General features: G+C 67.2%; 1 protein-coding gene across 1 annotated transcript in view; it reads right to left on the bottom strand.

Annotated features, from left to right (window-relative positions):
* Positions 1-20,162, bottom strand: part of ARID3A (AT-rich interaction domain 3A) — a 26,844-nt gene extending 6,682 nt beyond the window's left edge. Inside the window, exons 1-3 of the mRNA XM_039838995.1 lie at positions 20,009-20,162; positions 16,404-17,033; positions 15,351-15,678 (exon numbers count right to left, since the gene is read on the bottom strand). Of these exons, the coding sequence (XP_039694929.1) occupies positions 15,351-15,678; positions 16,404-16,783 (708 nt within the window). The 5' untranslated portion in view covers positions 16,784-17,033; positions 20,009-20,162. The remainder of the gene's footprint in view (positions 1-15,350; positions 15,679-16,403; positions 17,034-20,008) is intronic.
* Between the last annotated feature and the right edge of the window lie 452 nt (positions 20,163-20,614).

Here is a 20,614-nt window from a genome sequence, read left to right as displayed (position 1 = left end):
AATGTACCAACGCCCAGCCCAGCTCCTGCACACGGACATCCTGGGGTCTGGGCGGGGGGGTGGGGGGGTCATCGGGGCCAACCAACCCTCCCCTTCTGGCCCTTCTCTGGGCCTCGGTTTCCCGTTTGGGCAACGGAGGCAAAGCGGGGCCCCCAGGGCAAGGGCCAGGGGAGCCAGGAGCCCAGCTCCGGGTGGCCGAAGCCTTTGTCTCCTCCGTGCTGCCCAGCCAGGCCGGGCGGCTGCATTCCTGCGCTGATTTATGGCGTCCAGGGAGGCCCGTACTTCCCCCTGCCGAGGGGTGTGGGTCTGCAGGTGGACCTTCCCGAGGGCGGGCTCAGGCCGGGCCGCCCTGCCCACACAGCAGCCCAGCGCGAGTCCCCTCCCACGACCTCCCCGCGGCCCGCAGCAGTGGGGCGTGTGCACCCACACACGTGTGGGCCCGGGCCTGACGGGCAACAGGTATGTAGCCTGTTTTGTCACCAGCGTCTAGGAGGAAGATTTTCTCCACTGCAGTCGGCGCCGGGACGGGCAGAGGGCGAGATCGGACAGATGGAGGGTCAGCAGGTGTCTCAAAGCCTGTCCACCTGGGACCTCAGAATGGGGCCTTGTACTGAAAAGGGTCTTTACAGATGTCATCGGCGGAGCTCACACTGGAGTAGATGGGCCCTAACTGGATGCCACTGTCCGTCCCCGTATAAGGAGAGACAGACGCAGAGAAGGCACGTGAAGACTGAGGCACAGACTAGGTGACCTAGTTACTAGCCCAGGGACGCAGGAGCCCCCAGAAGCTGGAAGAGGGAGGAAAAACCTCCCCCCACCACCCTGTGGCCCTGCGACAGCCTCATCTGAGACTCCAGTCCTCCAAGTCGTGGGCAAAGAAATTCCTGTTGTTTTAAGCTGCCCGGTGTGTGGTCCCTTGTCATAGCTGTCCCAGGGCACTCACTTGGGGGCCAGTGAAGCCCTGGCCATCCCTCGAGAGGGGCAACATCTCTTCCTTTGAGATCCTGACCCAGACCGGGGGTGGGGGGGCGTCCACCAGCCCCCGAGCTCTCAGCATCCGCGTCTTTCGAGGACAGCGTAAGAAACAACAGCTCTACCCTGGCCCCGTGTGCCGTCATGACCCCTGTATTCCGGGTGGGGAAACCGAGGCTCAGGGTGGAGACCAGCTGCCTGGTGACCCCTCGGCCCGAGGTGGCTGGCTCGGCGGGGGGGTGGGGGGGGAGGAGTTAACCCCCAGGCCAAATGGCAGGGCTGAGGGGCTGTGCAAGGCCATAAAGGGTTGTGTGGCAGAGGCGGCCGTTTTAATGGCCGTTGCCCTGGGCAGCCGACAACAAAGCCGGGCAGTAAAGGCCGCCCCAGCTTTATGAGGCTCTGGCCCCAAGTTCCGCACCCCTGCGGCATGTGTCCCCGCCCTGGCCAGCCAGCTGGGGCTACCCACCAGGCCCCAGGGACGGGGAGCTGGGGACGGTGTCAAGGCGCCCCATGGCGGTGTCCAGGCCCCCCTCATGGGCCAGTGGGCCCAGCTTCCCGTCTTTGTAAGGCCTTCGAGTCACACAGCTGGGCCATAACACCCCGAGCCCGGGCCTCGGTCCTGCCTGGGTCCTCTGGCTAGAACCCGGCCCCTCTTGGGCGGACCAGGAGGCACTAAAATCGGCCGCCTATCATTCCCGGGGCCGCGAGCCCAGGCCAGACACTGGGCCAGGCCTTCGGAAACCGGACCCTGGGCGGCGGGCTCAGATAAGGGCCCTCTGCCCGATTCCCTGGGGCCAGCGCAGGGAACCAAGGACCGGGCAGCACGCTCTCTGGCTCCCGCAGCCCACGGGGGCCACAGCCCTGCCGGCCCCTGTGGTCTCAGCTCCAGCCTGACTTCCCGCCGCCCCCCACACCCGCCAGGCGGTCCCGCCCGCCTCTGCCCTGGCCGTTCCTCCCGTGCCCAGCTCTGCCCCACCAGCTTCCACCTTCATCCAGGTCTCGGCCGGGCAAAGCCCGCCCTGCGGTCTGGCGGCCACAGCCCCCTCCCGGCCCGCAGCCTCCTCCCCACCCTCGGGCACCTGAGCCACAGGATTCATGCCTGGGGCTGGTGCTGTCCTCTGCCCCAGCAAGTTCTATCTGTCCTGTCTCCCGTGTCTAGAAGTGGGAACCCAGCAGAGGTCGGCTAAACGGGCCGGGGCCCCTCAGTGCCACATGGAGACGGTCACTCACCCCTTCCCGACCCCGGGCCCGGGCTGCCCTGGGCCAGCTGCCTCCAGCGACCGGCCCGCGGGGGACGCGTCCTGGCCTGTGGCCCCACCCCTGTCCTACCCTGCCCAGGTCTCTGTGAAAACGGGCGCAAAACCTCGAGGACGGACAAGCGGGTGCGAGCGCCCAGGTTGGAGGTGCCCACGGGTGCTCCGAGGCGCACGGCAGGACCACCGTGATACGCCCGTCCCTCGCTCCTCCGCCCGTGTGGCTGCAGGGGCTCCTCCCCAGCGATGGTGTCCACCCACGTGACCGACCCCCCTCCCTAGTACCACCTACTTTGTAGAAGGGGAAACTGAGGCCCAGAGCGAGCGGGGCCGAGCAGCCAGAGAGGCTTGTCCAGGCAGCCTGCACCACCCTCCCCGGCCCTACAGGGCCCCAGCTCCTGGCTCCCCCCGGCCCTGCGCTGCAGCCCTCGGCCTGGTGGAGCAGACACCACCCTCGCCCTGGCTGGTTCCCCTCCTGCGATGCCTTCCCCACCTCTGCAGTCTCTCCCACCTGCCCAAACGTCACTGTCTTGGGGAGAAGACCCAGAGCCCTCCTCACCCTCCGACCCCTTCGTCTGTTTGGTCCTGAGCACTCTGCAAGAAGGCTCAGGCCACACGCGGGTTTCTCGGTGGACGCCGGATGCCTTTGGGGCCCAGCCCGCGGGCATGGGGGAGGGGTGGAGGTGCTGGGAACACTGAGGGATGCTGAGGGACGTCCTCTCCAGGAGGGGCCACAGAGAAGGAAGCAAAGAGGGCTCGGGGCTCAGGCAGGGGAGGGAGGGACAGCGAGGTAACCACCCCCACCCCGAGGGCGCGGTGGGCAAACAGGAAATTCTTGTTTGTGGCCAAACGGTCAGCATGTCTCCCACTGGAGCTGGTTTTGCTGCTGACCAGGCCCAGGTGAGCCCCGAAGTTGAGGGGTTCCCTGGTGTGGGGCCCCTCCCCAGCCCACCGGCCCGAAAGGCCACCGCGGCCACCAGAAAATCCACCAACCACATGTTTGGGGGGTGCTGCCAGGGCCCACCACACAGGAGGCCCCCTCCCCAGCACCAGTGGGCTGGCTGAAGGTCACAGTGCCAGAAGGCCCCGCCCGGGCGCCAGGCACCAGTTCCCAGCCCGCCACAGGGGGCCCAGGGGCGGTGTCACGCCTTGAGGGGCCCAGGCTATAAAGGAGCCGCTCACAGGGCCCCCAGCAGGACCTTTGTCCCCTAACGGTGTCTGCTCAGGCCCTCTCCCGCCACCCAGGTGGCTCCAAAGTCCACAGGGCCCCACCTCCGGATGAGGCCACTGGGCTGGCGGGGGTACCCCAGGAGTGAGGCCGCTGTCCTTGAAGGCAGAGAGGACCGAACCGGGAAAAGCCCAGAAACCACCTAGTACCCAGGGTCTGGGGAACGGCGAGCCCCGAGCCACCGAGAAGGACAACCGTCCCCCTGGCAAACGGGCATGGCGGGGACACCCCACCTGGCAGAGCCTTTTTCAAAAAGCATGTTTTTGTGCCGTCCTTACAGCCCACGTTAAGCCACAGAAGCACGTCTTTCTCCCCGGCCAGAAACGGGCTGGGTGACACGCAGCCCGGGCGGGAATGGACCTTGCTGGCAGCGCTGTGTGCCCAGAAGCCTCCCGGGGGGTCCTGGGCCACCGAGGGTCAGAGGGAAAGACAGACATCAAGGCTGCGGGAACTGGGGACCCCGCCGGACCCCTGGCCGGCTCTGGGAGCCTGCTGGCGGAATTTGCCGTTTTAAAGTAAACAGTTTGGTGCTTTTCAGCGCATTCGCTATGTTGGGCAACCGCCTCCTGTAATTCCAGAACATTCCGTCGCCCCTCCCCCTCTCCGGCCCACCGCCCAGAACCCACTTCCTGTTATGCGCATGTGCCTGTTCTGGACGTGGCGCGTAAACGGAGTGACACGCCGCGTGGCCCTGTGTGTCCGGCGTCTCTCACCGAGCGCCATGTACCCAGGTCCGTCCGCGTCGTGACGAGTGACACTGCCCCGTGTGGACGGGCCGTGTGCGTATCCGTCCCCCGCTCAGCTGTGTCCCCGTTTTGGCCGCCGTGAACCAGGTGCATACGAGGTCACCTATTTTAACGGCTTTCACATTCTGAATAAGAATAGATTCAACGTAACTCCTACGGGCAACGTGTAACTGGGGTGGAAGCAAGCAAGAGAAGCCGTGGCTGGTCCTTAACCCCCGGCCCCACAGCACACCCGGGAGCAGCCAGGACGGTCATGACACTTGTCCTCACGTCACGATCGGGCCGCGTCTCCCCTGCCCCTGAGCTGACCGTGACTGCCCTCAGGAGAAAAAGCCCGGACATCTAGCCTGCCGGGTCATCTCCGACTCCATCCCCCGGGCTGTCCCTCACGCGGCTCCGGCCACGCCCAGTCCTGCCCTGAGGCCTTTGTACCTGCCTGTCCCTCCACCCAGAGTCCCTCGCGCCCACTCTCAGCCTCCCTCATGCCTGTAGCTTTGACCCCAGGAACCGGGGCAGCGCCCCCAGGCGCACCAGCATCTGTCGGGGTCATGTGACTGTGCCACGATTTGGAGCTGGCTTCTTTCCATCTTTCTCTCAACCGAGGGCAGAATCGCAGCCCGTGGGTGCCGGGCACAGACCCCGGCATGTGGCAGGCGCCCCCCAGTGAGGGAAAGGGAGAGAGAGCATGCACACTCGGGCCTGTCCCGCTGTCCCCCGCTTCCCGCCCACCACCAATAAAGCCCCTGCTCTCATTATGGGGCCGGAGAGGCCCCTCGCTGCTGCTGGGATGACTCAGCGCTCACAGCCGTTGTGGGGCCCCAGGTGGGCCGGGAGCGGAGTCCCTCGGGGCCCCCAGGCTCTCCCATTCACAGAAACGCCCACGGCTGCTGGAGGGAGGGGTGCGGGCGGCACCCCACCGTCTCCCCATGGCCCTCCCGGCGCCTCTGCACTCGGGAACGGGAACACTGAGGCAGGCAGCGGGCTCCCTGCCTGCCTGGTGGCCGAGCCTCACACCAACCACCTGCCAAGCCTCGATCCATTCATTTCTGCGTGTACAGCCTGGAGGCGTGGTCTCCCCTCCCGGCACAGACCCCAGGCATGGACAGACAGACGGACAAAGGGACGAAGTCGACAGGGCTCCTCCGTGGGGCTACGCCCCGGGCCTCAGTTTACCTATCGTGGGCATGGGGGCTCCGGTCAGGAAGCCATGGCCATGGCCTTCCCCATCATGGCCTTTGCCCCCCAACCCCCCATCTGAGGGCAGCAGGACGGGCCCCAGGAGGCCGGCCAGGCAGGCATCCGGGGTTCTGAGTTTAATGTTTTTTTTTTTCCCTGTTCAGGAAACGACCAGAACGTAGCTCAGAGGACGTGCAGACGGACGAGGGCGGCCAGCCCATGAGGTTTTGCCCGGGACAGCCCGGCCCACAGCCGTCGCTGAGGGGGACACCAGGGACCCAGGGTGCCTCAGAGAGACCCCGATGCCCCTTGGGGCCCAGGCCAGCAGGGGCATGGCCAGAGCGCGGGGGTCCACTGGAGCCAGGCGTCGCTCGGGCGGGGTGGGGGCAGGCAGGGGCCCCGCCCAGGACCATGGGACCCCAGGCCCTCCCCGGGAGCCGCCCTCGTGCACCTGACCCCGAGGGCGCCCGGCCGGCCCTTTCGGTTCCCGTCAGCGCTCCAGCCGGGGCCCCTCACGCAGATGCTGCCGGCAGGCGCCCCGGAGATTGGGGAAGTGATTCTGGGCAGGGCAGAAACATCTGTCGCCGGAGCCCCCACAGCACCCGCCCTGCCGTGGGTCCCCTCTCTGGAAAGACACAGCATCCCCACCCACAACGCGGATATTAATAAAGAGCTCCAGAAACGAGTCACAGAACCCGAGACTCCGAGGGCACGCCCATCTCCCTGGATTTCCGGACCGAGAAGTTTGGGAGCAGGGCCCCAACGCCAAACCGCACACCCCAACCCTCGGCCGGCCTTGCCTGAGAAGTGGGTGGGGGGCACGGGGTGTCCAGGTGGGGAACAGGCGCACGTGGGAAGGGCTGGCTCCGGGAACGTAGCTTCAGCAGGGCAGCGAGAGGCATCGCCTCGGTGGCAGGCCCAGGCCGGTCACCCCCCCAGACCCACGTCACGGTGGGGAACCTGACGTTCCGGGGGCCATCGGCAGGCCAGCCGGCACCGAGGACGCTCTGGGGCCGGGGGCCGGCAGAGCACGTCTGGGACGCGGAGAGGAGCAGCGAGGCATTGTCCCACGCTGTCACACAGCGGCGTGCACACCACCCGGGAGCCCCTCACCCAGGCCGGGGTCCAAGCCGAGCAGTAGCCACATGGGACCCTGTTTCGCAGACGGGGAGACAGAGGCCAGGAGAAAGCCAGCCAGGCCGAGCCCCTCGGCACCCCTGGAAGGACTGCTGGCTCCAACGCATCAGGCAAACAAACACCTCAGGGCCAGACACCCCCAAACTCTGACCTGCTCCCCACCCCCAGCAGTTACTAAGCTGAGGGTTCACGGTGCCCTCGGGGGTCCCGGGCCCCCATAACCCCGACACCGCAGCCTCACGTCCCGCCCGGCCACCGACTCGGGGATGCCTCAGGTCCGGGCCCTGCGCCCAACGCCTGGCATCCGTCGTGGGGTCCTCCGGGGTTCCCTGCAGACGGGCCCGGGCAGCCCCGGAGCGAGCCAGGAGGGGCTCTCCTCACGCCTACAGCTGTTCAGAAAGGCCCGCCGGGCCGGGGGTGAGGTCCCCGTCACTCCAGCCCAGGTTCTCTGAACGGAGACAAAACAATGCTGGTGGCTTCAAGGAGCAGGACACCAGGGGACAGACCATGGCCCCGCCCTGGCCAAGCTGACCGGGTCCCCACGTCACAGGCAGGAGGCAAGGCTCCCACGCAGCTGTCACGAGGGAGGGACTCCGGGCCAGGCACACCCACGGGAAGGAGCTGCTGCCAGACCCCAGGCCGAGGGCAGGAGCACGAGAGATGCCCTGTGGTGGCCGGCAGCCTCGGGGGGCCACCCAAGCCCACCTCCTGGGAGAGACCACCCCCGGGAAACTCCCTCTCGGAGAGACACGGAGATGCCAGCTGGGCGGCCCCAGCGGGCGCGCGGTGGACGCCCACCACGTTCTGCTGCTCCGCCACCAGAACAGCACGTAACCAACGACAACCGTGATGGTGACAAGCTGACACCGGCAACCTGCGTCCCAGCTCGGACAGGCTCCGCCCGGCACAGGGATGGCAAAGAAACCAGCAACCCAGAGATGACTGCAGGCCCCACTTCCCTTCCAAGAATCGAGCACCCGTCAGCAGACGCATGGCCTGACTTAAGGGGACAGGGAGGGACGGGCAAGCCCAAGGCCGGGCGCAGAGCCAGCTGGGGCAGGGGCCGCCGCCGGGGCAGGAGAGGTGGCACCGAGCCCGCGCACGCCCGTCCACGGGGCACTCAGCGGGGCGGGGCCACCCGCCACCCCTAGGAAAGTGGCAGTTGGGGAAGAATTATAGGGTGACGTGGAGGGGGGCGGGGGAGGCGCAGAGATGGGGAGGTGTCGGGAGCAGACACGCGGCGGGGCTCCAGGGGAGAGCCTCGGAGCTGGTCGTGGACAGGGGCTGAAGTGAAGAACAGGATGAAGGGGTGGCCGGCCCCCACCCGGTCCAAAGTGGGGAGCCCTTGGTGTTGGGGTCCAGGGGCCTGGCGGGTGGCCCCCTGGGTGACGGGAGATCACATTTGTGCCGAAAGCTTCATGCTCTATGCGGGCTGGGGTTTTGGGGGCGCACAGCCTGACAAAGCAGAGGCCACGGTGGCCATGGGGGCCCTCGGAGACCCCTCATGGTATAGAAAGAGAAAGTGATGGCATCAGGGCCCACAGCCACTCCCGGTCACTCCATCCCGGCCAGAGATGCCAGACAACCCCCCACGGCACTGGCAAGACTCACGCACAAGCCCCCCGACAGTCCTCAGTGGGCGGAAACCCCAGACCACCCGTCCCATCCCGAGGCAGCCACGTGGCCTCACGCCGACCCTCCCACCCATCCGGAGGCCCCTGACCCTCCTGATGGCCATGGCCCTTGCCCCCCTAACATGGCCTCCAGGGCACACACGGACACGCCCGTCCACCCAGACGCAGCCGCACAAACAGACACACCCCAGCTCCAGATAATGGCCCAGACAGCCCGCCCGGCCCACTGCCCACCCACGCTGCCAACAGGACTGCGGCCGCTGTCTGCTCTGTTCACAGACGCGTCCCCAGGGCCTGGGACGATGGCTGGCACAGCAGATGCCCCTGACATGCCGCAGAAGGACCAGGCTCAGACGCATGCGTGTGGGCACGGAGCCCGGCTTCCTGCCCGGACCTGGTCCCAGGGCCTCGTGGTGGGATGGTCGATGCTCAGGGGCCCCCTGCCCCGGACCGGTCCCCGAAGCAGAGTCTGTGGTCGGCGGGGACCGGGGCCGCCCACATCATGTGCCCGGTGGGTCCTGGGCTCCCTAAAGCGCCCGCACGACCCAGCCTCAAGTCGGAGCCCACGCCCTCCGCAGGCTTTGAATTATTTCCTGGGCAGCAAGGACAAAGAGACACTCAGAGCCGTCCCCTCCCGGTTCTGGGACCAGACATCTGAGAGCCAGGTGTGGCGGGGCCACGCTCCCTCCCAAGGCCCCGGGGAGGGTCCTTCCCACCTCTCCCAGCTCCTGGGGGTTCCGGTGTCCCTGGGCTGGTGGCCGCATCGTCACCCTGGCCCCTGCCTCCTCCTGTGCACGACTGTGTCCCTGTGTTGTGTGCGCATCTGCTCTTCCCATAAGGCCCCTCTTCCCCAGTGTGACCCCTTAACTGACGCCATGTGCAAAGAGCCCACTTCAGCCTAAGGACCCGTGCTAGGGCTCTGGGGCACAGCGCTGGCCCTGAGGGGTTTCTCCCCGAATGCGAGCCTCTCTCGTTTCTTCCCCATCGTCGTCTGTGTCCGGAGGCCGCGGGGCCTGCAGAGGTGGCGGGCGCGCTGACAATGCACCCGCCCTGCCGCCCATCCCCGGCCCCTCGAGACCCCGGCGGCCCTGACCACAGGGCAAGGTCTCGCCCGAGCTGGGGCCTTCAATAGGCAGATCGGTTACCGTTTAACCCCGTGACCCCCAATTGTCCTCCGGCCGCGTGCAACCAGGCGGGCAGAGAAGGGGCGGTCTGCGCCCCGCCCCTGCGTGTGCCCACCCGCCGGCCGGCACCCCTCCCTAGCTGCCCCCCGGACCAGGCCTGCAGTCACACAGGTCCGGGGACAGATGCCCCTCCACGTCTTGGGGGTGGTGGCGGCTCTGGGGACTGGAAAACCTAGGGGGTGGGGGTCAGGTGGGAAAACCGGGGCAGAGTGGACCGTCTCTGGATCAGAGACGGCGCTCGCTTGCCCAAGACCACACAGCACGCAAGGGGCAGACAGGACCGAGCCTGAGGTGGGAGCTCCGACAGCCCCCCGGCTGTCAGCGCGGGTGACAAGGGCCCACCACTCCCGGGAATGACACGACGCACTGACCAGGGGACGTGGCTGCCTGGCTGATGGTCAACGGGCCCCACTGTGACCCCCCGCTTCATGGAGCAGGTGGGCAGCGGGCACGCAGGGCTCAGGGGCAGGCCCACGAGGCGGCTGGCCGTGCGTCTGCCCACACACGCGGCGCCTGCAGACCCCCGTGCGCACGGCCACGCGTGAATGAACAGCCGCAGGAGACTCTGGCCCCATCACGAAGACGCAGAAGCATGCAAGGCACTGGGGTCAGCACACACAGGCCCAGACACCCCCAAGTGTGCCTGGCCCCAGGACAGGCTCAGCGTGACGTCCACGCATCAGGGACGTGTCACGTGGTGTACGCACAGACACACACACACACACACGCCAGACACGGGCACACGTGCGGGTGCCCGAGATGACAGGTACACGTAATAGATGCCACGGATGAGTCTACGTGGCCCTGATACGTGTGCGCGCACACACGCGGCAGCACATACCGGCACACACAGAGGTCACACGCACGCAGGGCCCAGCGCAGCGAACGTGGACACGCCCAGGCGCCCACACCGACCCCGACCCCGACCCCGTCCACGGGGCGAGGCGCCCACACGCACACGCGCTCCGCCCACGCCCGACCGGCGCCCAGCGAGATCGCTGCCCGAGGACACCGCTCCCAGCAGCGCGTGTGTTATTAGAAAGCGTGGGGCGTGGCCGGGCACTTGGCAGCGGCAGTGCAGCTGGCGGTGGCCGTGGGGCCAGGCCACGGCGGTGACCCGGCAGCCGGGGGACAGCACAGGGCCAGATAAGGCTCTTCCGGCTGAGTCAGTGCGGTTCCCAGGGCTGGCACGGGCGGGGGCACGGTGCCAGGGCCAGCGGGTGAGCGCCCTCCCCGCACCCGCCACGGCCCGGCTGGCTCCACGCCAGCAGCCACAGCCGCTTTGATGAGGCAGGCACCGCGGGGAGGAGGAGGCTCCCCAGGGGCTTCCCGACAGCCCTCCCCGCCCCCACGGCCCAGGGCACCTCCGGAGGATGCCTGGTGCCGGAGCTGGCCCCCAGACGCCCGGGGCCTGGCCAGGCCCCCTGTCACCAGATGGGCTCAGAACCCATGTCTGGCCTGGCCTCTGCCCAGAAAACTGTCCTCCCCTGAGAATTCTGACCCCTCTCTCTCCCCGCAGACCCCAGGTCCTCCCGGCGTCTCCCCCGCTTCCCAGCTCCAAGCCCTGCAAGATCCCCTTTCGCTGGCCCTAACGTTCTACCCTCCCTTCCCTTCCCACCTTAGGCTCCAGCCACACGGTTCCAAGCAGCAGACCCCCTGCCCCCCCATACGTGCAGACCTCCCTCACACGCTGCCTCATGGCCCCAGCTCCAATGTTCTCCCTCTGACTGCCTTGCTCCCCCTCAGTCCTCCCTCCAGCTCCAGCCCAAACCTCGGGCTGGAGTGTCAGGTCCTGTTTCTGACACTCCCCCAGCCTGGGGACCCCCCAGCAGGATGAAGCAAAGGTAAAGCCACCTCCCCACCCCCCGAGTCCCCTATAATTTCCAGCCACCACCCCCACTCAGCCCAGAAAAGCAGCCCATGGGGACGCACACGGAGCCAGCAGCGTCAGACACCGCGTTCGGGTACTGGCCGCAGGCAGAGGTGAGGGCGGGAGAAACACCCCCAGCAAGCAGCGGGTCCCGCTCGGAGCTGGCTGGAGCCGTCCAGACCCCTGCAGGATCACGTTTCTGGGGTATGTGCTAGAGTCAGGCTCGGAAACACCGCAGCTGATGCTGGCCGTGTTGGGGGACGGGGGTGGGGGGGCAGTGGCCTCTGCACGAAAATGGCGTCCAGAGTTACTCCTGAAACCGAGAACGGACTTAAAATATACATAAGTGTAATTTTCGTAACTTAAAAAATCTAAACGAGCCAAAACGGCCAGAAAAAAAAACACGTGTGACCCCGGTCACACTGCTGAAGATGCCGCTGAGGCCCTCGGCTTCGCCTCCCAGGTCCTGGACCTGTATTGGGGGACACACACTCAGGGCAGACAGGGCACCCCCAGAATAAAACGGGCCCCAGGAGGAGAGCGGGGGCTGGGCATGGCCCATGGTGAGGACGTGGTGGCCACTGGGGCTGCTGGAGGCTGTGCCCGAGTGCCCAGTACCCAGCATGACCGAGCACGGGGTCCCAACACCCCGACCAGAGGCCCTGGACCAAGCGCCTCCATTTCAAACTGAGGCTCAGTGAGGCCACCAGGCTCCCCGAAAACCCTGCCCCTCATCCGCCTACCCACTCCCCAGGACGGGTGCTGGGGCCCGTGCACCCAGGGCACCGACCCCAGCTCTGACACCGCTCCCACGGCAAGCGACTTCCCGGCTCCAGCCCTGGTCTGCACTGTGACAGGGCACGTGGCAGTTCCTCCCGTGGGATCCGGAGAGTACACGAGACACGACATCGGACGCTTCCTGCGCGCAGTCAAGTGACAAACACGCTAGACCTGTCACCTCTACAAACACATCTGAGCTCCCGTCAAGTTACGCGTCACCCGGACGTCGCCTTGGAAAACGGGAAAAACGTCGCCACGTTTAGCGCCAGTCGAAACCGCCGTGAGACCCGTTGAGTGGCAGTGAGGACCGAGAAACGCCTCGCGCGCGGGCAGCGGGACGCGCCCCGCGGGGCCTCAGCACGTCGGTCCCCACCTTGCCCCACGGTGCGTGAGCCACAAGCACGGTCACGGCAGCCAGAGGTGGGAGCCCGAGTGCCCGTCCACATGGGGGGCCTTACTTGGCCCTAAAAAGGGGGAGGTGCTGGCACACACCACGACGCGGACGGACCCCAAACACGCGACGCTCAGCGAGACACGCCGGACACACGGGCCACGTGGGGTGTGACTCCATGTCCGTGACACGTCCAGAATGGGCACGTCCACGGGGACGGGAAGTGGGCGAGTGGGTGTCAGGGACTGGGGAGGAGCATGGGGGTGACTGCTGATGGGGACGGGGCTGCTTCTAGGAGCGATGGAACATTCTGGAACTAGACAGAGGAGATGGTTCCACCGCTGTCGACGTGCGGACACGCCTCTCGACTGTACACTTTAAACGGGCAAGTTACGTGCTGTTCCTCTTACGTCATCGAAGCTGCTAAAACACTCGACGTTCGGTAGAAGGGCTCAGACTGAGGACCTGAGTCCTTCGACGGCCAAAGACCCGTATTACGAGTTTGAGGCTTCAAATCTCACAGGGGCACATTCTAGAACCCAGGCCTAGCCGTGTGGGTAACAAACTACCAGGACGTCACCAGCATGCAGCATCTGACGCCAGCAGGCTGTGAGCCTGACCGCCGACCGTGATGCAGCCCGGTCCCCGGCCAGCAGCTCCCGGCACGCCGGCCTCTGTCAGCACACGCCCTGGGGACCGCACGGCTTGAGGCTCGGCTCCAGGTTTTCCTGGAAAGGTTCCGTGGCCACGAGCCCGCTGCTCCCGGCTCTCCCCGCCTGGCCACCCCCCAGCCCCTAGCCAGCAGCAGAACTTCCCGGCCGTCGCGGCTTTTCGGGCGGAAGTCGGCCCCAGGCCCTGCCAAGACCGGGAGGAAGACGCAGACGTGATGCCAAGTGGGCGGCCGGCCGGCTGGGCTGCCACGTGCCAGGAAGGGGGTGGGGTGGCGCCAGAGTCAACAGGGCCTCTGACATCTGCCGGCTGGCTGGGCCCCGGCCACTGTTGACACTGGCTGCACAGGTGCCTGGCCAGCTGGGCGGGTGGGAGGCGCGGCCACTGGCCCTTTCAGTGGGGCAGGAGTAAGTTCCCAGCACGGCAGGGCGGCCCCTCACTGGTCAAGACGGCCCAGGAAACACAGCTGGGCATTCGAGCCAGGCCAGGTGCCACCCCAGGACCCGAGCACGTGGCTTCGTCTGCCGGGCTCGCCGCCCCTCCCTGAGGCCCGGCTCCTTCTCCCCGACGCATCGGCTTTGCCAGCACGGATGCCGAGCCCGTCCATGACCGCCGGCTACCACCGCCGTTTACCTGTTTCCTGACCACTCACCGCAAGGACGACCCGAGTGACTGCGTGACACCAGTCCCCGGCCCTCTGGCCTCGGTCTGCCCCGCGACCCAGCCCTGCGTGGCCTCAGACTTCACCATCACACCTGGACAGGTGGGATGCTGGTGCCCGAGGCCCTCTACTCCTGACACGCCGAGGGGGCTTTGGTATCTAGGCTTCTGACCCCTTGTGCCTGCCCACCTGGCCACTCCATCCCTCTGGCCTGGCCGTGGCTCTGAGAGGCTGGGCCGTCTGCCCGGCTCTGGCCCCCAGCCCGGGGCTCCCTGAGGGCTGTGTTCAGGACAGGTGGCAAATACGTGAACCAACGTGCACAGCTCGCCCAGATAGCCCAGCCGCTGAAAGAACCCAGACGCCTGGGTCTCAGGGCCCGGAAGACTCCGCCCAGGGCCGTGCCTCAGTTTCTCATCTGCCAAACGGGCTGGGCGGCCACCCAGCAAGCATTCCTTCCGAAAGGGAGGGAAACTAAGGCAGGGAGTGGGGTGGTGCCATTGGCCAGGTTGCAGGCTCAGGCCGGTGTCCAGGGGTCAGCCGGGGCCATGCGTGCGGTGGAGCTGGCCTTGCCCTCAGCAGGTGACGTCTGCTGGCTGTCATTCTACCAGAAGGCACCGCCATCGGCATGCCAGGACTGGGCAGGAGGTGACAGTGCCCCACCCAGCCTGAGATGCCGGGGCAGGGACCTGCGGATCAGCTCTCCCCGCCATCCTCGGAGCTGGCAGTGCCCGCCCAGGGACACGTCCCTGTCAGTCCCACCGCGGCCCCCAGCTCGTCCCCCTGGGTCCGGTTCCCAGCTATGCAGGGCACGTGTGAAACTTTTTGAGGGCCTGCACCGCATCCCGGATGGCTGTCGGGTCCCAGCACCTTGGCCCCCCGCTCCTGAGGGAGACTAATGGGGACTCCCTGGCCTTGGGTCCCTGGAGGTCAGCACCAGCCTGTTCCTCGGGAGGCCCCGAGGGTGGCCGGGCCTGGCCTGCCTGCCGAGGCCCCACAGCCCACCCGGGAGCCGGCGAGGACGGGCGCTGGGCCACGGGGGTCGGGCCAGGGCCCAGCTGGCCGCGGGGGGAATGCGAGCCCCACTGGCCGCCCGGCCGCCATCTGGTTTCCATCTGCCCAGCCCAGCTCGGCCCAACTTCAAAGGGCGCCCCGCCCGGCCACTTCCTCTGCCCTGGCCGTGCGGGAAGGCACCAGGACGGCCGGCTTCCTCCCCAGCCCTGCGGAGCCCCAGGGAGCCGCTTGGCACCCACACCAAGGCGGCTGCCTCCCGCCAGACCCACCCCAGCCACCGGAGCCTCCGGGAAGGAGCCCCCACACCGCCCACGAAGCCTCTGCCCCCACGTCAGGAGCCACACGCAGCCCACGCTGTGCCCCCTCCAGACACACAGCCTTTGCTTGGGCTGTCCCCTCTGCTCTGTCCCTCTGCTCAGCCTACTGCTGCAGACACCAGGGGCCCCCGAACTTCTCCCTCCTGGCTCGTGGCCCCCACATCTGTGCATTTAACGACCGGACCATCTCACCCACGGGACCCCAGTGCCCGGCTCGGCACCCACACGTGAAGGCAAACACCAGGCACCGGGGCTGGCCGGCAGGACTCCGGTGACAGAGGTGTGCCCTGCTTCACGGCCCCAGCACGAGACGCGACGCACCTGCTTGAACTGCTCCTCGTATGTCCAGTCCCCATGGTCAGGAGGCTGCAGCTGGGGGGCCACGTGGGCCGCGCCCCCAGGGTGGGCCGGGCCGGCCCCTGCTCGCTCCTGGCCACCCGGCACGCGGGGCCCGCCGTCACCGCCACGGAAGGCCTGGGGCGGTGGGGCCTTGCGGGGGAGCAGAGCAGCATGGCCCAGGCCAGTAGAACTGGGGGGCCCGAGCCCCTCTTCATCCTCGTAGTCCTCCTCGTCCTCGTCCTCATCCCCGTCCTCGTCCCCCAGGTCTTCCTCCAGCTCCTCCTCCTCCTCCTCTTCCCATTTCGGCTTCCTGGGGGTGGCAGAGGGCAGAGGTCAGCGGAAGGGCGCCAGCTCGCCCCCACCGGGCAAGGCCGGCTCCTCGTCCAGCCTGGGTTTCCCTGTCAGCTGGCTGATGACAGGACCTGCTTGCCTTGTCCCCAGCGAACTCTGATGACCGGAGCTGATCCCTCGGCACACACCGCAGCCCCCGCCCATGCCAACCAGCTCCCCTCACCGCCTCTGCTGGGCCGTGAGTGCCAGGCGGTTCCTCCCTCGGGCCCTTTGCTTGGGCTGCTCCCCCCACCAGGCATGCCCTTCCAGGATCCCCCTGGACCCTGGGGGCCGTCACTTCTGCAAGGAGCCCTCTGCCCACCACGCTAGAAAGCTGACCTCCAACCCCAGCTTCATGTTCTCAGTGGCCCCATCACAACCTGCTTATTCGACTAGAAGACCCCCCCACAAAGACCCCCTCCCACCAGTGACGGGCCCCGGCCACGTGTGGCGAGCTCCATTCAAGTTAACAGGAAGACAAGCTACACACGCAAACCCTCCACTGCGTGGGACACTTTTTACGTGATCGACAACCACGTGTAACCGGTGGCCCCCACGCTGGGCGGTGCAGAGGGAGACCGTGTCCACTGTCATCCAGAAAGTTCCAAGGCTGCCACTTCCTTGGGGGATTTGTCCTGCCCTTACACCCGTGTCCCCAGCGCCTAGACACCCGCTCAGCGCACAAAGTGCACAGAGGCCACTCACAGGTCATCGTCAGAGCCCAAGTCATCCAAGTGTCTGTCGCCTTCGGCAAGTCCTGGCACCTCTCTGCCTGGGCCGGGAGAGCCGGCTGCCCCCTCCTGGGCCGTGTCCTCATCCTCCGAGCCGGGCGGCCCGTCCTCAGAGCCACTGGGGCTGGGTGCAGGTCCGAGGCCGGCCGCAGCAGCCCGCATGGCGGCCAGCGCGGCCATCTGTGCCCGCTGCATTCGGGCGTTCTCGGGGTCTCTGTCCTCATCCGAGGGCACCCTGGCACGGGCCGGGGGGCCAGTGGGGGCCTCGGGTGGAGGCGGCTGCCGGGCCTCCAGCTCCTGGCGGGCGCGCTGCTGCCGTTGCAAGAGCGTCTCCATCACGGCCTGCAGCTTCATGGCCCTGCGGGCCGGGCCGCCCCGGGCACCAGGCGTGGGGGGCGGGGGCGGCCCCTTCGGGGAGGGGGCCCGGCCGCACTGCAGTGTGGGGGCCGCGGGGGAGCCGGGGCAGTGCAGGGTGGCGGGGGGCGGGGCCACGGGGCTCAGGCCGAGGGCTGGCGGGGCATGCCAGCGGACGATCGCCGCCTTCTCACGCTGGGCACTGCGGGGCAGCGGCTGGTGTCCAGCTCATTTGGGTGTTTGCAGAAACCTGGGGGCAGCAAGAGAGGCCATCAGACCATACTGGTCCCCTCGCACCTTCCTCCCCATAGAGATCGGGCCGCAAAGGCCTCTGGGAAAACCCCTCCCATCCTGGTGCAAACCCAGAGGCCTCCCTAGAGGCGGAGGAGCGCTCTCCCCATCCGCCCCCCTCTGTCCGCTCTCCAGAGGCCTAGGAAGTGGGGTTACCCCGCTCTGGACTCCCGAGGATCTCAAGGCGGCCCCCACCCGTCTGGGCCACAGAGAAACACGCAGTCGCCCACCGCACCTTCCGCGAAGAGCGTGAATTATTGCTTCATAAACGCAGCGGGGCGGGCTGGGGGGTGGGGGCGTCACGGGACGTTCCTGGCCTCTGATTGGCTACAGCCGCCTGCCAGACACCAGAGTCCAGGTGGGTTCTGGGTTCTGGTTCCGGGTTCCAGGTGCTGGTGCCGCTGGCCCAGAGGGCTCCAGGCACCCTCCCGTCCTCAGGCTAACGGAGACGATGGCCGGCCCGGACTCGAGCGCCTGCCTTGTAGGGACCCTGGGCTAGCCCTTCCCCATTCACGCTCTCGGCCCTAAGCCTACACCTCTCTGGGCCTCAGTGTCCCTATCTGCAAAATGGTGCCGTAACTGCGCCCACCTCCCTGTGCTCGGGAAGAGACAGAGTGAGTTTCTCATGGGACAGGCCCATGTCACCACCGAGTCAGGAAAGGAGGCACCAGGTGATGCCTACTCCACAGATGAGAGAAACTGAGGCTCGAAATGGCCTTGCTAGCCCAGATCTGAGACTCCCCGCTGCCCTTGGAGACCCCAAGCACGGTCAGCATCCCAGTATGCAACGTGCTCTGCCCCCAGCCAGGGGTTGCCAGGGACGCCCAGGGATGTCCCAGAGCCTGGCACAGCCCCCCACCCCAGTCCAGTCACACCCCCCACCCGCCCAGGCCGCCAATAAAACAGATGGGCAGAACCCAACAGGCCCGGTGGTGACACCCCAGATGGTACATCACAGGGACAGGTGGGAAGGCAGGAGGGTCCAGGAGGCAGGCCCCGCACCCTGCACATGAACTCTCCAAAGGCCCTATGCTACTCCTGGGGCAGGGGCTCCTGGCCGAGGCTAGGTCACCACGCTGGCTCCGTGCTAAGAGCCTGGCCCCACCCAGGGGAGTTCTGCAGCACAGGCCCCCAAACCTCACCAGTCTTGGGAGGATGAGCCACAGCCACCCAGTGGCCCTGGCCTTCCACCTTTTCTCCCCAACCAGGCCAGACGCCCTTTACCCAGGCCTCCTGGGGCTTCCCGCAGGACGGGTAAAAGGGCAATGCGGGGCACAGGCGAGTGGCCCCTGTAAAAAGTGGGAAGGGCCACGTGCCCAAAGGACCTGAGTGTCCAGCAGGAGCAGGGGTCCCCAGGCACAAAGACCCTCTCAGAGGCCACGGTGCTCAAGAGTCACCAGCACAGCAAAGCAGCACCCCGCCCCCCTTCTCCCCCCACCAGCCCCAAGAAGTGCTGAGGGGACATTTCTCACCCAGTGTCTAGTCTGGTCCACTGCCCCTCCCCACCTTGACAACTTCAAGACAAGCCCCCCCACGGAACGCTCCAGGCAACGCCCCCCTTGGGGGGCAGAAGAAGAGGCCAAAGGAAGCCACTCCCCCCATCTCCCCCCCCCCCCCAGGCCTGCTGGGTTTAATGACCCTTCCGGGTCGCCAGTGGGGGAGGGGAGCAGGGCAGGCCTTCTCGCTGGGGCTGGAGGGGGCAGATGGGAACCCCAGAGCCCCCACGGGCCGGACCTGGGCCCCCTGGGGCCGCCATAACCCTAAGCTGTTGACGCCCACCCCCTCCTGACCCCTCCCCCCAAGAGCCCTTTGTCCTCGGCCCCTACTCCCACTTCATGACAGCCCCTTGGGAGAGGCATTCACGGGCAGGGACCTGGTAGGGATGGGGGGTGCTGGGTGGTCGTTGGGGCCTAGGGGGGGCGGGAGGGACCCGGGCCACGCCCTCCCCCCCACCAATGCCTCCGGGAGAGAGAGGTCACCCGCTTCGGCCGGGGCCTTGCAAAACACGGTTATTTAAAGAGTTGTGCAAGGCTGGGGCCTGCGGGTGGCGAAAGGGGCCCCTCACTCCACGGAGGGGAGTGGAAGGGGAGGGTGGGGCGAGCAGGCTGGGGAGGGGGCTAGGAGAGTCGGGAGGGGGCGGCCCGGAGGAAGTGAGAAAAGAGACACTGAAGAAGAAATAAGACGACAGAAACCCCAGTCCGGGCTTCAAAGGCTTCTTGGAAAGCGACCGATTTGCATGGTGGGGTGGGGGGGGCAACCCCTCGCCCGGGCGACTGAAAACGGAAGATTATTGACAAACGCGCCGCCCGGGGTCAGACGCCGAACGTTGGAATTGACAAACGCGCGCTCCCCGCGCTTCCTGCGCCCGCTTTGTGTCTGGGGGGCACGGAAAGGGGGGAGAGGGCTTTTCCCGGGGGGGCCCGCCAGAGAACCGGGGCCCCGAGCCGAACCCACGCCCGGGGACCGCGGTGTTCCCTCCGGGGGCCCCTTTCTGCCCTGGGGCTCACAGTTTATAAATAAACCGTACAGGCAGCGGAGGGTCACCGGGGAACGGCCCTCCCCACCCGGCGCTCCCACTCCCGCCCCGGCTCCCGAATAAAACACCCGATTCTGGGGAGAAAAAAAAATGAACTAAGAACCCGGAGCGCAGCCCCCCGCGCGCACATAGCGACCATTTCCTTCCGCCGGCGGGGGGGCGCACTCGCGACCCCCGGTCGTCTCCACGCGCCCCTGTGCAGTATGGTAGGGGATGAAGTCTCCACGGGAGCGCAGAGAAAACCACCCCAACTCCGACTCACCAGGGTCGCCTTCTCGGCGCTGGACCCCATACACGCCCGTGCCCAACTTTGGGGACCCCCTCACCCCAGACAAGGACCCGCGATTTAAAAGGTCAGCCGCACCCCCCCACACACACACCCCCGCCGCGAGCCTCACCGCGCGGGGCCCGCTCGGGGGGCGCAGGGCCCGCTCCGGGGACACATGCCCCGCGCCTGGCGTCCGGCCTTGCCCCGGCCGCGCCTGGCCTCCGGCCCGGGCCGCGAGGTGCGCGCTGCTGGCTCCCGGCCGCCGCCGGGTTTGTGCCGCGCGCCGACTCACCCAGCCGCTGGCCCAGTCCGCGTCTACACCCCCATCCGACCGGATTGGTAAAAGTCTCCCCGCGCGCGGCCTCCCCCGCCCCTCCCCTCCCCCCCACCGGCGCGCTCACCGCCCCGCAGACAAATCACCGGGTGACAAATCGCTCTCAGATGCAAATACCTCGCCAGTGATTCAGCGCCGCGGCCCGGGACGCGGGGAGGGGTCTCACGAGGCCCCCTCCCCCTTCCCGGACGCCCCCTCGCCCCCCGCGCTTGGTCCGACGACACACGACCAGCCCAGGGGATGTTAGGGGGGGAAGAGTGGACGGAAATTTTTCTGGTCGCGGCCCCTTTAAGTGATAATAAATAATAAAAGGGAAGGGGAACAGCAACGCGGGAAGCCCCGCCCTCTGCCTAGGGACGGTGGGCAAAGTGCGCGCCGCTGTCCAGAGCGCACAGCACTCAG

This window comes from Pteropus medius, unplaced genomic scaffold (genome assembly GCF_902729225.1).
Source record: "Pteropus medius unplaced genomic scaffold, Ma_sr-lr_union100, whole genome shotgun sequence".
In the NCBI taxonomy this organism is placed as follows: Eukaryota; Metazoa; Chordata; class Mammalia; order Chiroptera; family Pteropodidae; genus Pteropus; species Pteropus medius.
Note: the sequence above shows the minus strand (reverse complement) of the source record. Positions and strands in the feature narration are given on the sequence as shown.